The sequence below is a fragment of the Oncorhynchus masou genome, chromosome 29, assembly GCF_036934945.1.
Source record: "Oncorhynchus masou masou isolate Uvic2021 chromosome 29, UVic_Omas_1.1, whole genome shotgun sequence".
In the NCBI taxonomy this organism is placed as follows: domain Eukaryota; kingdom Metazoa; phylum Chordata; class Actinopteri; order Salmoniformes; family Salmonidae; genus Oncorhynchus; species Oncorhynchus masou.
The window spans coordinates 53792757-53812756 of NC_088240.1; the positions used below are offsets into that span (position 1 = coordinate 53792757).

The 20000-nt window shown below is 44.3% G+C and overlaps 1 protein-coding gene across 1 annotated transcript in view; it reads right to left on the reverse strand.

Moving 5' to 3' along the window:
- The window catches only part of snap91a (synaptosome associated protein 91a), a 58624-nt gene that overhangs the window by 33289 nt on the left and 5335 nt on the right, over positions 1-20000 (reverse strand). Inside the window, exon 3 of the mRNA XM_064945305.1 lies at positions 781-923. Within this exon, the coding sequence (XP_064801377.1) occupies positions 781-923 (143 nt within the window). The remainder of the gene's footprint in view (positions 1-780; positions 924-20000) is intronic.

The following is a 20000-nucleotide window of genomic DNA, read 5'->3' on the forward strand; positions in this document are numbered from 1 at the left end:
AATCCAGGTGAAAGCTATGATCCCTTATTGATGTCACCTGTTAAATCCACTTCAACTAGAGATTTTTGAGATCTGCAAATCATTTCTTTCCCCAGCAGGATAATGCCCAATGCCACGAGGCTAGGAGTATCCAGGAATGGTTCCACGAACATGACAATGAATTCAGCTTACTGTATTGGCCTGCCCCGTCACCAGATCTCATTCCAATTGAGCATCTGTGGGACGAGACGGAATGAGCTGTTCGGACTGGAGATCGACCACCAGCCAACTTGACACGACTGTGAAGAAGCAAGTCAACATGGGCCAGCATCCCTGTGGAATGCTTTAGAGACCTTGTAAAGTCTATGCCCCCCCCCCCCCCAACAAATTGAGGCTGTTCTGAGGGCAAAAGGGGCTGAAACTCAATATTAGGAGGTTGTTCCTAATGTTTTGTACACTCAGTGTATTCAGACAAACAGGCTTCTGACCTAACCTAACAAATCCTCCAGAGCAGAGGTAGCCAACCCTTCCCCTGGAATGCTACTTGGTACACCTGATTCAGCTAATCAGGGTCCTGGTGAGTAGCTGATTACTAGACTAAAGCAGGGAAAGAGCAAAAGCCTACATACCCAGGAGCTCTCCAGGAGGAGGGTTGGCCAACTAAAAATGAAGACCAAAAAACGAAAAACTCTGCATGTCCAATACAACCAAAGTATATAAACAAGAGCCAATCACATCCCAGCCCTTGTAACTACAGGCCCTCCCATAGGATCAGCAGTGGTGGTGCTGGCTTTCACTCACCTCATTGCCAGCGACCATCATGTGATGCGTAGTGATCAGGGCCTTGAACACCACCACCCAGCTGGCATTGGTGGCCCTCTCAAACAACGTGTCCGCCATCTGTGGGATATTCACATTGGTCTCCTTGGTGGCCTCAATCAGGTCTGAGGGAGAATAATGTGTGAAAAATAGTGTGAAAAATGAAAAAGAGTGTTCAAAGAAATCTCCCCATACATGTAATGTACAATCCCATACATAATCAGGCTTGGTCAATTCGTACCTCGATCAGGTCTGAGCGAACAGCGACAATGATCGGTTACACGCTTACAAACAGGTTACAAACTGTACAAATAGGTTACAAACTCACCAAGTACTTTACATTGTCAAAATGATAATACATTGTCATTTTCACAGTGTATTTGCCACCGGCCCTATTGTTTTAATCCAGAGCTTCTGCTTCCTGGAAATAGTTACATTGGTCCTGAACTGACAGACAGACAGAGCATCCTATTGGTCAATAGTGTCCTTTCATCATCGGGGTTACACTGATGCAGGTACAGAGTGAGGCGAAGAGAGACGAGAGTGGGATTTCCCTACAATCATAAGAGAAAGGCATCACTCAGGGCAAAGCTACAGACAGAGAGCCAGAGAGAGCGGTGGTGCCATCTGAGCAGGATGGGAAATTTCAGGATGGGAAATTTCAAGCTGTTCTGCCTCCCCCTCACCAACACAAATCAGCAAACATGTGCTCAGAGAAAATCTATTTACTGTGGTGGGATAGGATGGATTCCTGTCATGCTTGGTAGTTTTCAGTCAAATTCCTCATATAAATGACACATATACATGCCTAATACATGAGATATTGCAGATGAGTTTGGAGTCATAGAGAGAAGGAGGCAGGTAGTGATAGACGGGATGCTCTGAAGGTCAGAGTTCGGTCACCGACATGTTACAGTACAATGTCTCCTTCAACCTTTTAGCATCATGCTATCATCATTATGGGGTGGCAGGTAGCCTGGCGGTTACAGCGTTGGGCCAGTAAGCGAAAGGTTTGCTGGATCGAATCCCTGAGCTGACAAGGTACAAATCTGTCGTTCTGCCCCTGAACAAGGCAGTTAACCCACTGTTCCCTGGTAGGCCGTCAATGTAAATAAGAATTTGTTCTTAACGGACTTGCCTAGTTGAATAAAGGTTACACAAGGGCTGATTGGTGTGGATGTCCCCTCCAGGTAGGTAGGGTGCCTCTTGTGTGTGTATTGATGAGCCAGCAGCCTGTACACCCCCTCCTCTGTTTCTCTCACCCTCACTATTTCCTTCTCTCTCAAAATACACACACTGAGTCATACATGGACAACACACACACAATGGCCAAATTAAAACACGGATTCAGATTATCTATACACCAACAAACAGAAACAGAAACCTCTGGGTCAAAGGCTACGCATGATGTCTGGGGCAATTCTGGGGGCTAACCAATGGTGACTTCAACTCGACTCCTCACAAAGACCCAAGCCAGTGTGGCCGATTGTGGTTCAAAGCTGAGTCTCCCGGGTGCCTCAAATCTGTGTTACCCTGCTGAGCCTAGGCATTCACCAAACCAGCATAAATGAAGACCCACAACGTGCAGGTTGGATAGGATAAAGTTGAATGACAAACAGACAGGATCCCCCAGGCATCATTACACGGACAATAAATCCAGCACCGTTAATTACTTGACCTTTGTTCTAATCATTGCAGCTAATCTCCATGCCTTGTTAGACCAATCCTGCTGCTTCCTCTGGATGATCTGGGCACAGGAAGTAACACGCGCTGTTCCCAGAGCGACATATCAGAGCACGACAAGTCCAGAGATAGACTATGTGGAAGTCTGTTTCTTCTCACATAGACATCCACTATGGTCAGCAGGATCCACATAACAGCCAGAGAGGTCACAATAATACATTCCTAGAGATGCATCGACATGGGAGAGGGAGTGAGGGAAATAGAGAGGGAGTGAGGGAAATAAAGAGGGAGAGAGAGAGAATGGGGGAGAGGAAGATTAGAGAAAGAGCAGGGAGAGAGAGCAAAGAGATAGAGAGTGAATGGAGATGGAGATAGAGAGGAGGAAGAGAGCATAGAGAGAGAGAAAGGGTGGATTAGAGGTGAGGAGAAATGTGACTCAGGGCTGAGCTATTCGGATTGGGATGCTGAGCTGCGGGAACCCCAGCACACTGTACCCCTCTCTCCATATTCATACTGAGAGAGATGAGAGAGAGATATAGTGTGTTTGTGTGTGTGTGTGTGTGATTATCCCCTGTTCACAGTCCCAGGCATGAAGCTTAGACCCATGAGGGATGTACAGTAGCTACTCACACTATACAAATACCAACACATGATTATGCTCACAGAGTCATGCATGCATGTAGACAATGTTGTCATAGCAGCAGCACCGTTGGTAACGGCAGTAACACTGCCCGAGTTATTAGGGACTACTTGCATGTGGTGTACTTGCATGAGACAGACAGGGTGAATCACCACCCTGTGACACTACTGAAGCCAACACATGAAGGAGGAGGGATTCTAAAGATTCCTGTCGTGGAGATCAAGTATAATTGCCTAGTTGAAATAGCCTCGTCATATTGACATAATTTAATTTATTTTATTTACCTTTATTTAACCAGGCAAGTCAGTTAAGAACAAATAAGGAGGAACAGTCAAGGAACAGTCAAGGTGACAAGGGTGTTAGTGAAAACTTGTACCGCGTGATCGTATTTTCTTGAAGTCATTTCATTGCCTAACATTTAAAACATAATGTATTCACTGGGTGGGCACTGAGCTCTTAAGATAATATCACAAAAATCCATAAATGGGATTATTAGCCTTGGAAGAAGCAACCAGAGCAGTATGTTATCAGTAGGGAGCCATAGAAGAAGAGCAGTGGCTGCAGGAATTGCAGTGCCAGTTAGGGAATAGCAGCAGCCTCGGCAGGGATTACTGTAACAGTCGCGTCCCCATCTCCCCGCTGCACCAGACGCCACTCAACGGCACCATCATGATGCAGCGGAAAGACAACACATACTCAGATACACGCACATAGTTCAGTTATGTATGTACCTCGCACACACACAGACATACACACGAACACACACACGAGCACACACACACATTATCAAACACACAGACGTGTGTAACTAACTGACTCGCGCAGACAGGGTGTCCGCACAGAAAGATAGTGTTAGCCCACTGAGCTAAAACGTATGCGTGTTTTCAGGATTGATTTAAGGCAAGGTTATTCATCGCACAAGCATAGGGACATGCGTCTCCACCACTAAACATACACAAACACAGTACACATACTACACACAGCCCCTCTGCTCTATTTATAAAGCCCCGCCACCTGAGGCGTCATCGTGCAGCAGAGCGAGCAGAAGAGGAACATCACGGGTCTGACATAATCTCATCCTCTTGTTGTACTGGAAACAAAGGCAGGAAGGGGGAGGAGTAGGCAGAGAAACCTGTCAGCCTCAAAGATACTACTACTCTACCTCAAATGCATCCATCGCTTATACCGGGGCTCAGTACGTCAGTCAATTAGCCACAACGTTGACTGGGACATTGCACACACACTCTGCTGTTATCATGCATGACAAGACAGAGAACGTCCAACCCCCACACTGTGACAGTATCATCATCACACTGCCATACCGCTGCTCACGTTGTGCTTTCATCGCTTATTCATCTCTAAAGCAGGTGTAGTGGTACAATGTGACTGGAACTTACGTTGAGGTTGCTTACTCTAAGCGCGGGTTCAGACCAAGGCTAAACACAGACATGGCGCTTGCTACTGATCCAATGAGCTCTCATTGACAAAGCTTTTACTGTAGAGCCATGTGTGTGTGTGCATGTGTGTGCGATCTATTGACCAATATCATGTCGTTGATATCATGTCAGTGAAAACCACACCACAACACCCTGCCATACATCCGAACTGAATCGAACAGGCCCATTTCATTCATCAATAGCTGAAAGTGATACTGGTGCCACAGGACACAAAAGAGACACACAAAACCACACGCGCGCACGCACGCACGCACGCACGCACACACACACACACACACACACATACATACACACATACATACATACATACATACATACATACATACATACATACATACATACATACATACATACATACATACATACATACATACATACATACATACATACATACATACATACATACACATGCATGTGCACACTCACTCACACAGGAAATATATTGAGTCTTTTTTTATAAACGGGTTTAGAGTACAAATGGGGATGAGCCAAGACTGTTTCCTTGGCAACTAGAAATCTCTCATATTTTGCCTGGCATCAAGGTTGCAGTAAAATACCTTTGCAGAACGTGTTACAGGTATATATTTTCACTGCAACAGTTGTAGACATAACATAGTAGTGCCAGGCTACAAAGAAACACAAGTTTACCTGATTTTTCATGTCCCAATTTACCCCATTTCACATAACAGTGCATGACAAAGTGTATCACCAAAGGTATAAAATGCAATCCAATGGACAATACAAAAATAATGATTTCAATATATGCCGTGCCCTCTCTTCAGTATGTCCATATTGATTGGAGTCAGATACGCCGGAAAATCAAACCATTTAACCGAAGCATGTCAAAGGTCCTGTTTCCGGGAGTGGTCTAGTATCTCTTGGAGGCATGCGCAGTAAGATCTTGTTCCACTGCACATGAATGGACCATGAAAGGCCCATGTTATTTATAGACCTCTTCCCCGAGCAGAACAAGTCAAATTACCCAGAAACCCCCCCTGGCCAGCCGATTGCAAGCATATCAGCCAAGAGAGAACCAGCGTAATCCATAGCAGACAACGAGAGGACAGGGACATTGGGGAAAGAGAGACACACATTTGAGGAATAAATCTGTCGCTGTCACTTCCAGAGCACTCTGATTTTAATCCCTTGTGTGTACCACTGTGAATCACGTACATTATCCCATTCTGTACAATCCTACTATCCGACACCTACCCTACCACCCTCACTCCCTAAGCACCATAGTGACCATACATTCAGCCTACCACCTCTCCCTAAGCATCTGACACTCTGCCTACTCCCACTTCCTACATGCCCTACTATCCCTTCACTCCCGATGGGTCTAAATCAGTCCTGTCTCTTCCTGCCCTCTCTCCCACCCCCTTCCCCTTCACCATCCCCATGGGGCTGCCCTGTCCCGGGTTCCCTCCTCCTCCCCCTTCACCATCCCCATGGGGCTGCCCTGTCCCAGGTTTACTCCTCCTCCCACTTCACCATCTCCATGGGGCTGCCCTGTCCCAGGTTCCCTCGCCCTCCCCCTTCACCATCCCCATGGGGCTACCCTGCCCGGGTTCCCTCCTCCTCCCCCTTCACCATCCCCATGGGGCTGCCCTGCCCGGGTTCCCTCCTCCTCCCCCTTCACCATCCACATGGGGCTGCCCTGCCTGGGATTCCCTCCTCTTCCCTCTTCACCATCCCCATGGGGCTGCCCTGCCCGGGTTCCCTCCTCCTCCCCCTTCACCATCTCCATGGGGCTGCCCTGCCCGGGTTCCCTCCTCCTCCCCCTTCACCATCCCCATGGGGCTGCCCTGCCCGAGTTCCCTCCTCCTCCCCCTTCACCATCCACATGGGGCTGCCCTGCCCGAGTTCCCTCCTCCTCCCCCTTCACCATCCCCATGGGGCTGCCCTGCCCGGGTTCCCTCCTCCTCCCCCTTCACCATCTCCATGGGGCTGCCCTGCCCCGGGTTCCCTCCTCCTCCCCCTTCACCATCCCCATGGGGCTGCCCTGCCCGAGTTCCCTCCTCCTCCCCTTCACCATCCCCATGAGGCTGCCCTGCCTGGGTTCCCTCCTCCTCCCCCTTCACCATCCCCATTGGGCTGCCCTGCCCTGCCCTGCCCGGGTTCACTCCTCCTCCCCCTTCACTATCCCCATGGGGCTGCCCTGCCCTGGGTTCCCTCCCGGATGCTTGTAGCAGTGCCCCTGGGAGCAAAGCGGTGAGGCTCCAGGGTGAATAAACAGGAAACACAAGCGTCCCTAAATTATTGTAGCTCAGTGGGCTAGCACAGTCTTTAGCTCAGCAGACTAATAGTCTTTAGCTCAGCAGACTAATAGTTTTTAGCTCAGCAGGCTAAAAGTCTTGTGGCCTGGGTTTGAGCGCTGATCAGTCACAGGAGCAGCAAAACAACTATTCGTCATAGGCCTGCTGGTCTATATCTGTGCTCGGGCAGTAGGTCATGTTTCAATGGGATTTCAGAATGTCTGAGAATACGTATATGTGACTAGTCTAAGCCTAAACTAACCACAGAGCTCCTGGAGCATTGCTATGAGCTGCACCCCAGACATAACCGAATGTTTGCTGGATCCAATCCCTGAGCTGACAAGGTCAAAATCTGTCCTTCTGCCCCTGAGCAAGGCAGTTAACCCACTGTTCCCCTGGCGCCGATGACGTGGATGTCAATTAAGGCAGTCACCCGCACCTCTGATTCAGATGGGTTGGGTTAAATGCAGAAGACAGTTGAATGCATTCAGTTGTACAACTGACTAGGTATCCCCCTTTCCCTTCCATAACAGGACTTAATATCCATAAAACCAGGTCACTAGCGCTACCGGTGTTAGTATTTTTTATTTTAAGTAGGCAAGTTAGTTAAGAAAAAATTATTATTTACAATGATGGCCTACCCAAACAAAACTGGGCCAAATGTACACCACCCTATGGGAATCTCAATCACAGCCTGTTTTGATACAGCCTAGAATTGAACCAGGGTCTGTAGAGACACCTCTAGCACTGAGCTACTGTGCCTTAGACTGTTGCGCCACCCACGGCACAGCTGTAGATGCAGCATAATGGTTTGAATAGAGGGAGCATGTTATTTTATCACAGTATTAATGGAAGATCTCAATTGTATATTCCTCTTTCTCTCTCTATCCTTGTTATGTCCCTCTTCTCACTGCAGCACACTACTAGCACTGCATAATCTCACTGTTCTCCACTGGGATAAAAATGAATAGGGGTGGGGTAAGAGGGAGAGAGGGAGAGAGAGAGCCTAACAAGCAGCAAGGAGAAGATGGAGAAAAATGGAAAGCGCACAGGGAAGTTGGGGGGCGTAGCTGCACCACGTAGCACGACCTCTCCCTATTATTTATTCTCACTATACTAACACTACATACATCTCACAAAGTGAGCTCGCTCAATCTAGTCTCTCGTTGCTCCACCTTGCCTCTCTTTGACTCTCCCTCTGCCACTACAGATTAATGTTTTCTGAAGGAGATCTTCACTCTGCATTAACGAGTTGATAGGACTTCAAATGTGGGAGAAACGTAGTACATTACAGCAAGAAAAATCATGTGAACCCTTTGGAATTACCTGGATTTCTGCATAGATTGGTCCTAAAATGTGATATGATCTTCATCTAAGTCACAACAACAGACAAGCAGAGTGTGCTTAAACTAATAACGCACAAAATATTGTATTTTTCTCGTCTACATGGAATACAGCATTTAAACATTTGTGTAGGTTGGAAAAAGTATGTGAACCCCTAGGCTAATGACTTCTCCAAAGCTAATTGGAGTCAGGAGTCAGCTAACCTGGAGTCCAATCAATGAGATGAGATTGGATATGTTGGTTAGCGTTGCCCTGCCCTATAAAAAACACGGACACAATTTGAGTTTGCGATTTACAAGAAGAGAATGGTGTTCATGGGAGGACACCACGGAAGAAGCCACTGCTGTCCAAAAAAAACATTGCTGCACGTCTGAAGTTCGCAAAAGAGCTCCTGGATGTTCCACAGCGCTACTGGCAAAATATTCTGTGGACAGATTAAACTAAAGTTGAGTTGTTTGGAAGGAACACACAACACTAGGTGTGGGAAAAAAATGCACAGCACACCAACATCAAAACCTCATCCCAACTGTAAAGTATGGTGGAGGGAGCATCATGGTTTGGGCCTGCTTTGCTGCATGCTATCATCAACGTAAAAATGAATTCCCAAGTTCATCAAGACATTTTACAGGAGAATGTAAGGCTATCTGTCCGCCAATTGAAGCTCAACAGGAATTGGGTGATGCAACAAGACAACGACCCAAGTAAAGTAAATCAACAACAATACACCTTCTGGAGTGGCCCAGTCAGAGTCCTGACCTCAACCCGAATTTGAGATGCTGTGGCATGACCTCAAGAGAGCGGTTCACACCAGACATCCCAAGAATATTGAAGAATAACTGAAACAGTTTTGTAAAGAGGAATGGTCCAAAATGTATCCTGGCCGTACAGGTCTGATCCACAACTACAGTTGAGGTTATTGCTGCCAAAGGAGGGTCAACCAGCTATTAAATCAGGGTTCACATACTTTTCCCACCCTGCACTGTGAATGTTTACACGGTGTGTTCAATAAAGACATGAAAACGTATATTTGTTTGTGTGTTATTAGTTTAAGCAGACTGTGTTTGTCTATTGTTGGAACTTAGACGAAGATCAGATCAAATGTTACGACCAATTTATGCAGAAATCCAGGTAATTCCAAAGGGTTCACATATTTTTTTCTTGCCACTGTAACTACAGTCAGGGGAGTTTTTCCTGGTTGGTTCACATAGTCAGGAAAAACTCAGGGCCCTACACATGACCTAGATTGTACTGAATAAGGGGCAGGGAGGACCTGATCCCCCCCCCTGAACACACTGTTCATGGAGTATGTGACCCGTTTCAAGAAGATAGGTTTATGTTTGGGGTGCCTAGTGGTTAGAGTGTGGGGCCAATAACTGAAAGGTTGCTGGATCAAATCCCGAGATGACAAGGTAAAAATCTGTCATTCTGAACAAGGCAGTTAACCCACTGTTCACTGGTAGGCTGTCATTATAAATAGGAATTTGTTGTTAACTGACTGACTTCCCTAGTTAAATAAAAATGTTTGCATGTCACTACTTCACAGGAGAGATACTTGGAAAAAAATGTTTTATCAATATAGAACATGTGAACTTTCATGTGCCTTAATACCAAACTTGTATGCCATCTGTAAATATGAATAAAATTGTTAAATAATGATCCTAGTTAGTTTAGACATGGGAAAAATACAGTAAACTTCCCGCTAGCCATGATTGGCTGAGAAGATAATGGATGGGCTGGAAATGCCGAGAGATGAGTTCGGATTGGTTTGCCATGTAGCATGCTTCTTTCTATAACATGAGCTGCTCAGTATGTGTAGATAACACTTTCTACTACGACTTCATTTGAAAGACATCATGAAGAACTGCTAAAGTATTGCTACTGCTCTCAACATAGCTGCCCTGATTTTAACAGGCGCTATCGACAAAGATCAGGAGGAAAAAGTAATGATGGACTACTTTCTGGAGGACGAATGAATGAATCAGACAATGAGGAAATCCCTGATTTATGTAAAAACATTTTCATTGAACCAAACATTGTAGAGTCTTCTGATGACAGTGATGGGGAAGAAACGGTGATCAACGGTGTTGCTGTCACGGAAGACTTTGACCGTGTTTTGAAATCAGTGGAATGCCCGGTGGAAGCAGAGAGATGATTGCAAAGGCAGAGGGAGTCGAACAGATAACACAGAAGGCTGTTGTATAAAACCTGTCTCTGGATAACATATTCAAACTAAGGGCAACCATGGCAGAGAGGGGGAAGCACTCATCCATGTATACGGACGGGTAAGAGCCTAGCTACATTTTCAGATATTATCGTTTTCATTGCAAGTTAAAGCGTAATGTTAGCTAGCTACGTTATGTGTATGATCTGTGTAGTAATATTAATCATCTCTCAGAAAACCATTTGCATGGCTAGTTATGGCCTAATTGGTTAGGTAGTTGGTTAGCTTTAGCTACCTGCAGATTCATGCATGGTGCATGGGATTATGGTTCATTGTTTAGCTAGCTAGCTACATGTCTAAACAAAAGACTCCCCTATACAAGTAACCATTTCACTGTATTGTTTACATCTTTTGCATCCTCTGCATGTGAAAATGAACTTTATTTTATTTGATATAGTACATGTTAACTTCTTCGATATAGGGGGCGCTCTTTTAATTTTTGGATAAAACAACGTTCCCGTTTTAAACAAGATATTTTGTCACAAAAAGATGCTTGACTATGCATATAATTGACAGTTTGGAAAGAAAACACTCTGACGTTTCCAAAACTGCAAAGATATTATCTGTGAGTGCCACAGAACTGATGCTACAGGCGAAACCAAGATGAAATTTCAAACAGGAAATGGCCCAGATTCTGAAGGCGCTGTGTTCCAATGTCTCCTTATATGGCTGTGAATGCGCCAGGAACGAGCCTACACTTTCTGTCGTTTCCCCAAGGTGTCTGCAGCATTGTGACGTATTTGTAGGCATATCATTGGAAAATTGACCATAAGAGACTACATTTACCAGGTGCCCGCTTGGTGTCCTCCGTCGAAATTATTGCGTAATCTCCAGCTGCATGCATGTTTCCATTTTCTTCAGAGGAGAAACACAACTGCCACGAATGATTTATCATCGAATAGATATGTAAAAAACACCTTGAGGATTTATTCGAAACAACATTTGCCATGTTTCTGTCGATATTATGGAGTTAATTTGGAAAAAAGTTTGGCGTTGTAATGACTGAATTTTCGGGGGTTTTCTTAGCCAAACGTGATGAACAAAACGGGGCGATTTCTCCTACACAAATAATCTTTTTGGAAAAACTGAACATTTGCTATCTAACTGAGAGTCTCCTCATTGAAAACATTTGAAGTTCTTCAAAGGTAAATTATTTTATTTGAATGCTTTTCTTGTTTTTGTGAAAATGTTGCCTGCTGAATGCTAGGCTAATGCTATGCTAGCTATCAATACCTCTTACACAAATGCTTGTGTAGCGATGGTTGAAAAGCATATTTTGAAAATCTGAGATGACAGTGTTGTTAACAAATGGCTAAGCTTGTTTTTCATGAATAGTTAACGTTGCGTTATGCTAATGAGCTTGAGGCTATGATTACGCTCCTGGATACGGGATTGCTCGACGCTAGAGGTTAACCAGAGATGGTAATGTGAAGAACAACACGACCTGCACCAAAGTTAGATTAGGATATTGGCCAAGGACTAGATCAAGTGTATTTGTACTACTACTTTTTGCTACTACTTTTAGTCTTGAACTATTTGGTTGTTTACTACACTACCTTAGTCACTCTGTTTAGCACATGGCCTCATATGTGAATCCTTAAAGAGGTGGGTGGGGCTAAGGTTTAAGATGGCGTGAACAATGCTGAATGGGTGTAGACGAAGAAGAGCTCTCCAGTAGGTGTACCAAAACATTTAAGGTCCATTTTCTCAATAGTGGCATTACAAGTTTATTCACTTTCAAAGCAGAATAACTTTCCTATTGTTCCTCAACTGCAGTGTATGATATACCATATTCTATTTCTGACTCTCTAATTTTATTAAATGTAACAATGTACTACATAAAACCTGTTAATTGGAATGACTGTTGATTTAGATTTAGGCAGTGCAGGTGATAATTAACAGTGCTAGTGATAATTAACATCATACACACACACACACAAACACACAGATGGGTATTCTGCTACAAATGACTGTCGGATGTCATGATGGAAGATATAATCATGAATATTGACTGTGTGTGTGTGTGTGTGTTGTTGACTGCGTGTGTGTGTTGTTGGTGTGTGTACGTGTGTGCGTTTGTGTCCATAACCCTGCTCTTGACTCATGTACACTCCTCAAACAGCTGTTGTAGCAGGGTGTCACGCCCTGGCCATAAAGAGACTTTTTATTCTCTATTTTGGTTAGGCCAGGGTGTGACTAGGGTGGGCATTCTAGGTCCTTTTTTCTATGTTTTGTATATTTTCTATGTTTTGTATTTCTATGTCTTGGCCTGGTATGGTTCTCAGTCCATACCAGGCCAAGAACCATACTTAGGTACCCTTTTCCCCCACCTGTTTTGTGGGAAGTTAACTTTGTAGTTGTTCAGGGCACATAGCCCAAAGCTTCACGGTTTGTTTTTTTGTTCTTCGTTTTGTCGGCGTCAGTTTTAAATAAAGTTAAAATGTACGCTTACCATGCTGCACCTTGGTCCAGTCCTTCAGCCAGCCGTGACACAGGGCAAGAGGATGGAAGCCATATTGTTCAAACCGCATTGGATAAAGATGGTGGTTCTTCTGAGCAGCAGGGTGGGAGGTCTCCTCCTTCTGAACCATCTAATTTGGCAGTAATCCAAATCCTGCCAGTGCACTACCTCCCTCTGGGCTCAGGCTAAGGCTGTCCTTCTCATCCTCTTACTAGAGCCGTAACCTTTGAAGTCAGCATGAAAACCATCCGTTTTTCTGACCATAGGGACCAAAAAACACGGTAGAAGCTAAAATTCCAACATGGCCGCAAATAAACAAGTTGATCTGAGAGTCACGAAGAGGTTCAAAGTTGCCCAAGACTTGTGCCCAGGCAACTGGGGGCCATTGTAACGTCTGCTTCCAACTAACACTCTCAAACACGTAGATCCCCTGAACGCAGCTCACTCTCCAGCCCACTGTCCAGCTCACACTCTCAAACACGTAGATCCCCTGAACGCAGCTCACTCTCCAGCCCACTGTCCAGCTCAAAGCCCACATCAAACACGTAGATCCCCTGAACGCAGCTCACTCTCCAGCCCACTGTCCAGCTCACACTCTCAAACACGTAGATCCCCTGAACGCAGCTCACTCTCCAGCCCACTGTCCAGCTCACACTCTCAAACACGTAGATCCCCTGTCCAGCTCACACTCGAAACACAGATCCCCTCAGCTCACTCTCCAGCCCACTGTCCAGGTCACACTCTCAAACACTTAGATCCCCTGAACACAGCTCACTCTCCAGCCCACTGTCCAGCTCACACTCTGAAACACGTAGATCCCCTGAACGCAGCTCACTCTCCAGCCCACTGTCCAGGTCACACTCTCAAACACTTAGATCCCCTGAACGCAGCTCACTCTCCAGATCCCAATCACTGGAATTCTGAACAGGTATGACATTATCCACACACTATTTATTTCAGTTCTTTGCACCCCATCATTGTGAGATATTGTTTGTTTTGTGACACACTTCTAGCCGGAGCTCTGTTTTTCCCGTGATTTAATCCTCCAGTGTATGATAGTTTTTGCCTGCCTCACTAACAACGCATTTGGCCTATTCCCTGCCTGTACTTTACTCGGATTTCCTTTACTCAGATTTCCTGTTATCAATGTATTGCCTGATCTCCCGAACTACATTACTAGCCTTTTCCCTGCCTGTACTGTTGCCTTTTTGGACCCCCTGTGTATGACCTTCTGCCTGCCCCTGGACCCAGCTACCTGCCTCCTCCTTTACCAATAAACACCTGCTGCGCCCTGCGCTTGAAACCAGCTCTCTGTCTCCCAAAGTGTTCATTACAGCCATGAGTGGCATATAGACACACAGCTGGGCTTCTTAATCCATAGCGTCCCCATACAGTTGTGTTCTCTATCTCCTTCCACACAATGAGAACTTGGCAGGAGAACGCACTTGGCATTCATTCACACACAAGCAGTGCAACAGCTGTAAGATTGCTGGAGCCTGCACTGAAGACACAAGCAGGCCCTGTCGAGCCACCATCAAGAGTGTGGAAAGGTGCTAAGGCACCTCCTTGCTGTTCAGCTGTAATGATCACAGTTCTAAAATAAGTGACACATGGATCTTTCACACAGGTGTGTCTCCAATCCCCTGCTAAGATGATAGCTGACCTGACATCCCACTCTTTTCAAGGCATTCAATGTCAGCTGTGGTGTGAAGCTGGTTACAAGGGCGTCTACACCATCTTCTAGGTGTGAAGGTGGGCTCTGAGGAATCCTGACAGACGGACCATTACAGGTCTACTGTGTTGTCTGGCAGGAGGAGGACTCATTTCTGTTCAGAGTCACGTTCTCAAGAGAGAAAACATTTTGAAATAGGGAGATTTTAAATGCAAAATGTTGCTTTCCATTAGAAAATGTTTTGCTACGGAGTACCCTACTGAACACGACCCAGGTGACCTAGTTCAGCTACTACACTGGTGTCCTATTACACTACTACTGTATTATGTATAGTGAAAGCCCTTGTCCAGTGAGGGTTGGACACCTGAGAGGGGTTGGAGGCTCTCTCTCTCTCTCTCTCTCTCTCCTCACTGCAGCACACTACTAGCACTGCATTATTTCACTCTCTACTGGGAGAGAATGGATAGGGGCGGGGTAAGGAGGATGGGGAGAGAGAGCCTCTCTCCCTCTCTCTCTCTCGCTTATGGGTCAGCATGGAAAGCTCACAGGCCTGGTGCTTGACATATCACACTCACGGAATCACCATGGATGCACAGTCTTCAAATGAAAAAGACCAGAGAGACCTTTCAGCCTTTTAGATGGCACCACTCAATATCCAGACAAGCTCGTCCTTCATCACAAGATAACACATAGGATTGGGAAAGGCCTTAACGTTAAGTGTGCTTTGGTGTACATCAATCAGGCAAGAACATATTCTGAATGAATATCAATTTCCAGTCCTCCTCTAGCCGATGGGGAAGCCTTGATGAACAAGACTTGGAAGGATGTCATCGCAACTAGTTATAAATAAACAATAAAACAGTAGGATTCCCATTTTGCTCAAGAGTTGAAATAAAAGAGTTAAAAGAACATTCACCATTCATTTGAGAATAACTCATCTGTAAAAATCCTGCTTCTTGTCTACTTCATTTTTCTTCTCTCAATTATTGAGTTCTGAGTGGAAAATCTGCTGGATGCGAAAGTTATTAATGTTAATGTTGTTAGATCTTATGAGGGGTTCAGATCACAGACCTGCAATAATATTTTTTTTAAGTACATATATACACATTTTTTTAAACAATTTAAAAAAATATATATATATTATTTGTCTTGTCTGTCCCATCTCCCCGCCCCTCCCCCTTTTAGTACGTGCCACCCATTCCTATTCCCCACTCCCTCCTCACCTCCCTCTCTCCCCCCATGAGCTCATGTTCACTCAGTGAGTGGATGGAATGGTGTTCATAAGTGCGCATAGCGGTTCTTAACCGCAAATGTATAAAAAAAATGACACACCAAATTATACATATGTTTTTAGGTCATGAAAGGATAATAAACCTTCATCATTCATTATGTCTGAAAATCTATGAATTGTTTGTTCAGACCATTGTTTAAAAATAATAGGTTTCCCTCCCAAAAGTAGGGAGTTATTTCTGAATAGTGGTGTTTGGGTACGCCATTGCACTTCCCAGTTTTTCGATTTGTTGCTAGGTCTGTATTGTGTGGGAGATGATTGGCTCTAACTGAGTACAGCAAAACTTAGGAGATAAGGAAGAGAATAGTGTATCTCTCAATGTAAATGGTGACACTATATTTTCCTCAATTTCCAACCAAGGAAGACATTTATCTTGATCAAACCATTTCTTAAGTGGGCGGCGCACTAGAGACAAAGTATATTACTTGAAGTTGGGTAATCCTAGACCAACAAATCGTTGGATTGCTGGAGTGTAGTCATTTTAATTCTGGGACATTTCCCTTTCCATATAAAATTCAAGACTGAACTTTTAATATTTTCCCAGTACCCTAATGGCGTGGGCAAAGGAAGATTTCCAACAAAGAAATTGAGTCGAGGCAAGACATTCATTTAAACTTTTGAAATTCGACATGATAAAGTTCATCTTAGATTAAACCATCTGTTGAGACCTGCTGTAATTGCAGCTGGGACTTGTTTGTAGTTCTTCTAAACAATTTGATATAGAGAAGGAAAAATGTCAATGCCTAGGTATTTAAAATGGGTCACAATGGGTATCTTCAATTCTATATTGAGGTTGAACATTGCTTCGTTAAGTGGAAGCAGAGATGATTTAGTGAGGTTAATCTTACAACTTCATACACTGCTGAATTGTCTGAATTGTCTTAATACATTAGGGAGGGATTGTGATACATGGTCAGTTACAATAACACAGTGCATTTGGAAATATTCAGACACTTTCCCTTTTCCCACATTTTGTTAAATTACAGCCTTATTCTAAGATGGAGTTAATAAATAAAAATCTTCATCAATCTACACACAATACCCTATAATGACAAAGCAAAAACAAGTTGTTAGAATTTTTTGTAAATGTATTAAAAATAAAAACAGAAATACCTTATTTACATAAGTATTCAGCCCCTTTGCTATGACACTCAAAATTGAGCTTAGGTGCATCCTGTTTCCATTGATCGTCCTTGAGATGTTTCTACAACTTTATTAGAGTCCACATGTGGTAAATTCAATTGATTGGACATGATTTGGAAGGGCACACACCTGTCTATATAAGGTCCCACATTTGACAGTGCATGTCAGAGCAAAAACCAAGCCATGAGGTCAAAGGAATTGTCCATAGCGCTCCGAGACAGGATTGTGTAGAGGCACAGATCTGGGGAAGGGTGAGAAAAATGTTAGCAGCATTTAAGGTCCCCAAGAACACAGTGGCCTCCATCATTCTTAAATGGAAGAAGCTTGGGACCGCCAAGACTCTTCCTAGAGGTGACCGCCCGGCCAAACTGAGAAATCGGGGGAGAAGGGCCTGGGTCAGGGAGGTGACCAAGAACCCGATGGTTACTCTGATACAGCTCCAGACTTCCTCTGTGGAGATGGGAGAACCTTCCAGAAAAACAACCATCTCTGCAGCACTCCACCAATCAGACATTTATGGTAGAGTGGCCAGACGGAAGCCACTCCTCAGTAAAAAGCACATGACTTGGAGATTGCCAAAAGGTACCTTAAGGACTCTCTCTCAGACCATGAGAAACAAGATTCTCTGGTCTGATGAAACCAATTTTGAACTCTTTGGCCTGAATGCCAAGCGTCACGTCTGGAGGAAACCTGGCACAATCCCTACGGTGAAGCATGGTGGTGGCAGAATCATGCTGTGAGGATGTTTTTCAGCGGCAGGAACTGGAAGACTCGTCAGGATTGAGGGAAAGATGAATAGTGCAAAGTATAGAGAGATCCTTGATGAACACCTGCTACAGAGGGCTCAGGACTTCAGACTCAGGCGAAGGTTCACCTTCCAACGGGACAATTATTATTATTATTTTACTAGGCAAGTCCAGTAAAATAAAATAAGAACAAATTCTTATTTTCAATGACGGCCTAGGAACAGTGGGTTAACTGCCTGTTCAGGGGCAGAACGACAGATTTGTACCTTGTCAGCTCGGGGATTTGAACTATAACCTTTCGGTTACTAGTCCAACGCTCTAACCACTAGGCTACCCTGCCGCCCCAATGACCCTAAGCACACAGCCAAGACGTCGGGACAAGTCTCTGAACGTCCTTGAGTGGCCCAGCCTGAGCCTGGACTTGAACCCAATCTAACATCTCTGGAGAGATCTGAAAATAGCTGTGCAGCAACGCTCCCCATCCAACCTGACAGAGTTTGAGAGGATTTGCAGAGAAGAATGGGAGAGACTCCCAGAATACAGGTGCACCAAGCTTGTAGGGCCATACCCAAGAAGACTCAAGGCTGTAATCGCTGCCACCAAAGTACTGAGTAAAGGGTCTGAATACTTAGGTAAATGTGATATTTATTTATTTATTTTTTGCCCCAAAAATGTAAACCCTATTTTTGCTTTGTCATTATGTGGTATTGTGTGTAGATTGATGAGGAAAAAATACAATTTATTCAATTTTAGAATAAGTAATGTAATAAGTAATGTAACAAAATGTCTAAAAAGTCAAGGGTTCTGAGTACTTTCCGAATGTATGTCATCGGCATATAATGAGATTTGGTGGTCCGTGTCCTCAACTGATATTTGCCCTATATCTTGGGATTGACATATCTTTTTAGCTAAAGGCTCCAGTGATAGGGCAAATAGGAGACTGGTCACTGGACAGCCTTGACGAGTTTCCCATTTGATGGCGAACTGTGAGGAGCATTTATTGCTCATCAAGAACATCGCAAAGGGGTTACGATACATAGTCATAAATATTTAGCCAAATACCATTCTTTTCACAGACTACCAGAGACGGTCAAAGGCCTTCTCCGCATCAATTCGCATGACCGCACAGGGGGATGGTATATTAGGAGCAATGTGTATTATCCATAGGAGACGTCTCTGATCGTCTGACGCCAGTCTATGTTTGAAAAAACCTGTTCGATCAGGATTAACTAGGTTGGGTAAATGGTTTCAAGACGTTTGGCTAGAACCTTTGCGTACAATTTCATGTCACTGTTAATGGGGGTGAGAGGCCTATGACCTGGATAGAGAGTTGTATCTTTACCTTTATTTGTATGTAACAGAGAGATAATTGCAGTATTAACATCACTAGTGAAAAGCCCAGTTGAATAGATGTTTGTACCATTTCTGATAATATCGAGCCAAGTTCAGACCAAAAGCTTAAATAGAATTCCGGTGGGATGCCATCCCATCCAGGGGATTTGCCTCAGTTCATGTCTTTCGATGCTTTGTGCAGTTCATTGAGCATTACACTACTGTAGGTGCATTTAGAGTGTGTGCCATCGAAGGAGAGTTGCGGTAGATTCAAGCCCTCGAAAAAGGGTCTCTTGCTTCCTGCTGTATTTTCTACTTCAGAACTGTGTACTTTTTTCATAACACATTTTTTTCAATGTAAATTGATTGACGGTGAATCATGCAAGAGAACACACGTCAGACTGAATGGAAGCAATGTTAGCAAGACTATCAGGTCATTTACTAGCTAAGAGGCAGCTAGGTCTATTACCGTTCACATAGTCTGTTCGTCTGACTCTGTGTTTTAGAAATTCTGCTCTTGATCTGGGTAGGGAATTTAACTCAGATATGATGATCAATAATCATCTCTCCTTCCCGGCGGAAAATCTGTTCTGCTGCTGACGACTTAGTGAGGATAAAGTGAGACTTGTTGAGACTTGTTCAAACCAGAAGCAAATGCTATTGTATTGTTTCTAACGAGCCCTTTAATGGCATCCCACAGGAATCCATTGTCATTCACAGACTCTTTGATGAGGAGGATAAATTAATGTAAATCAGACATGAATTGATTACAGAAATCCATTTTTTTTAAGAGAGTGAGATTACTTGTGGCATGATTTGGAGCATTGGTTATCGTTTGCGTGATGATCAGACATAGGCATACAGTATGCACAATTTCCACCTTTGTACAAGATGCAATGACTGTGATGAAAGTAATATGTGATCAATCCATCCTTGAAAATGATCTGTGCCTAGCTG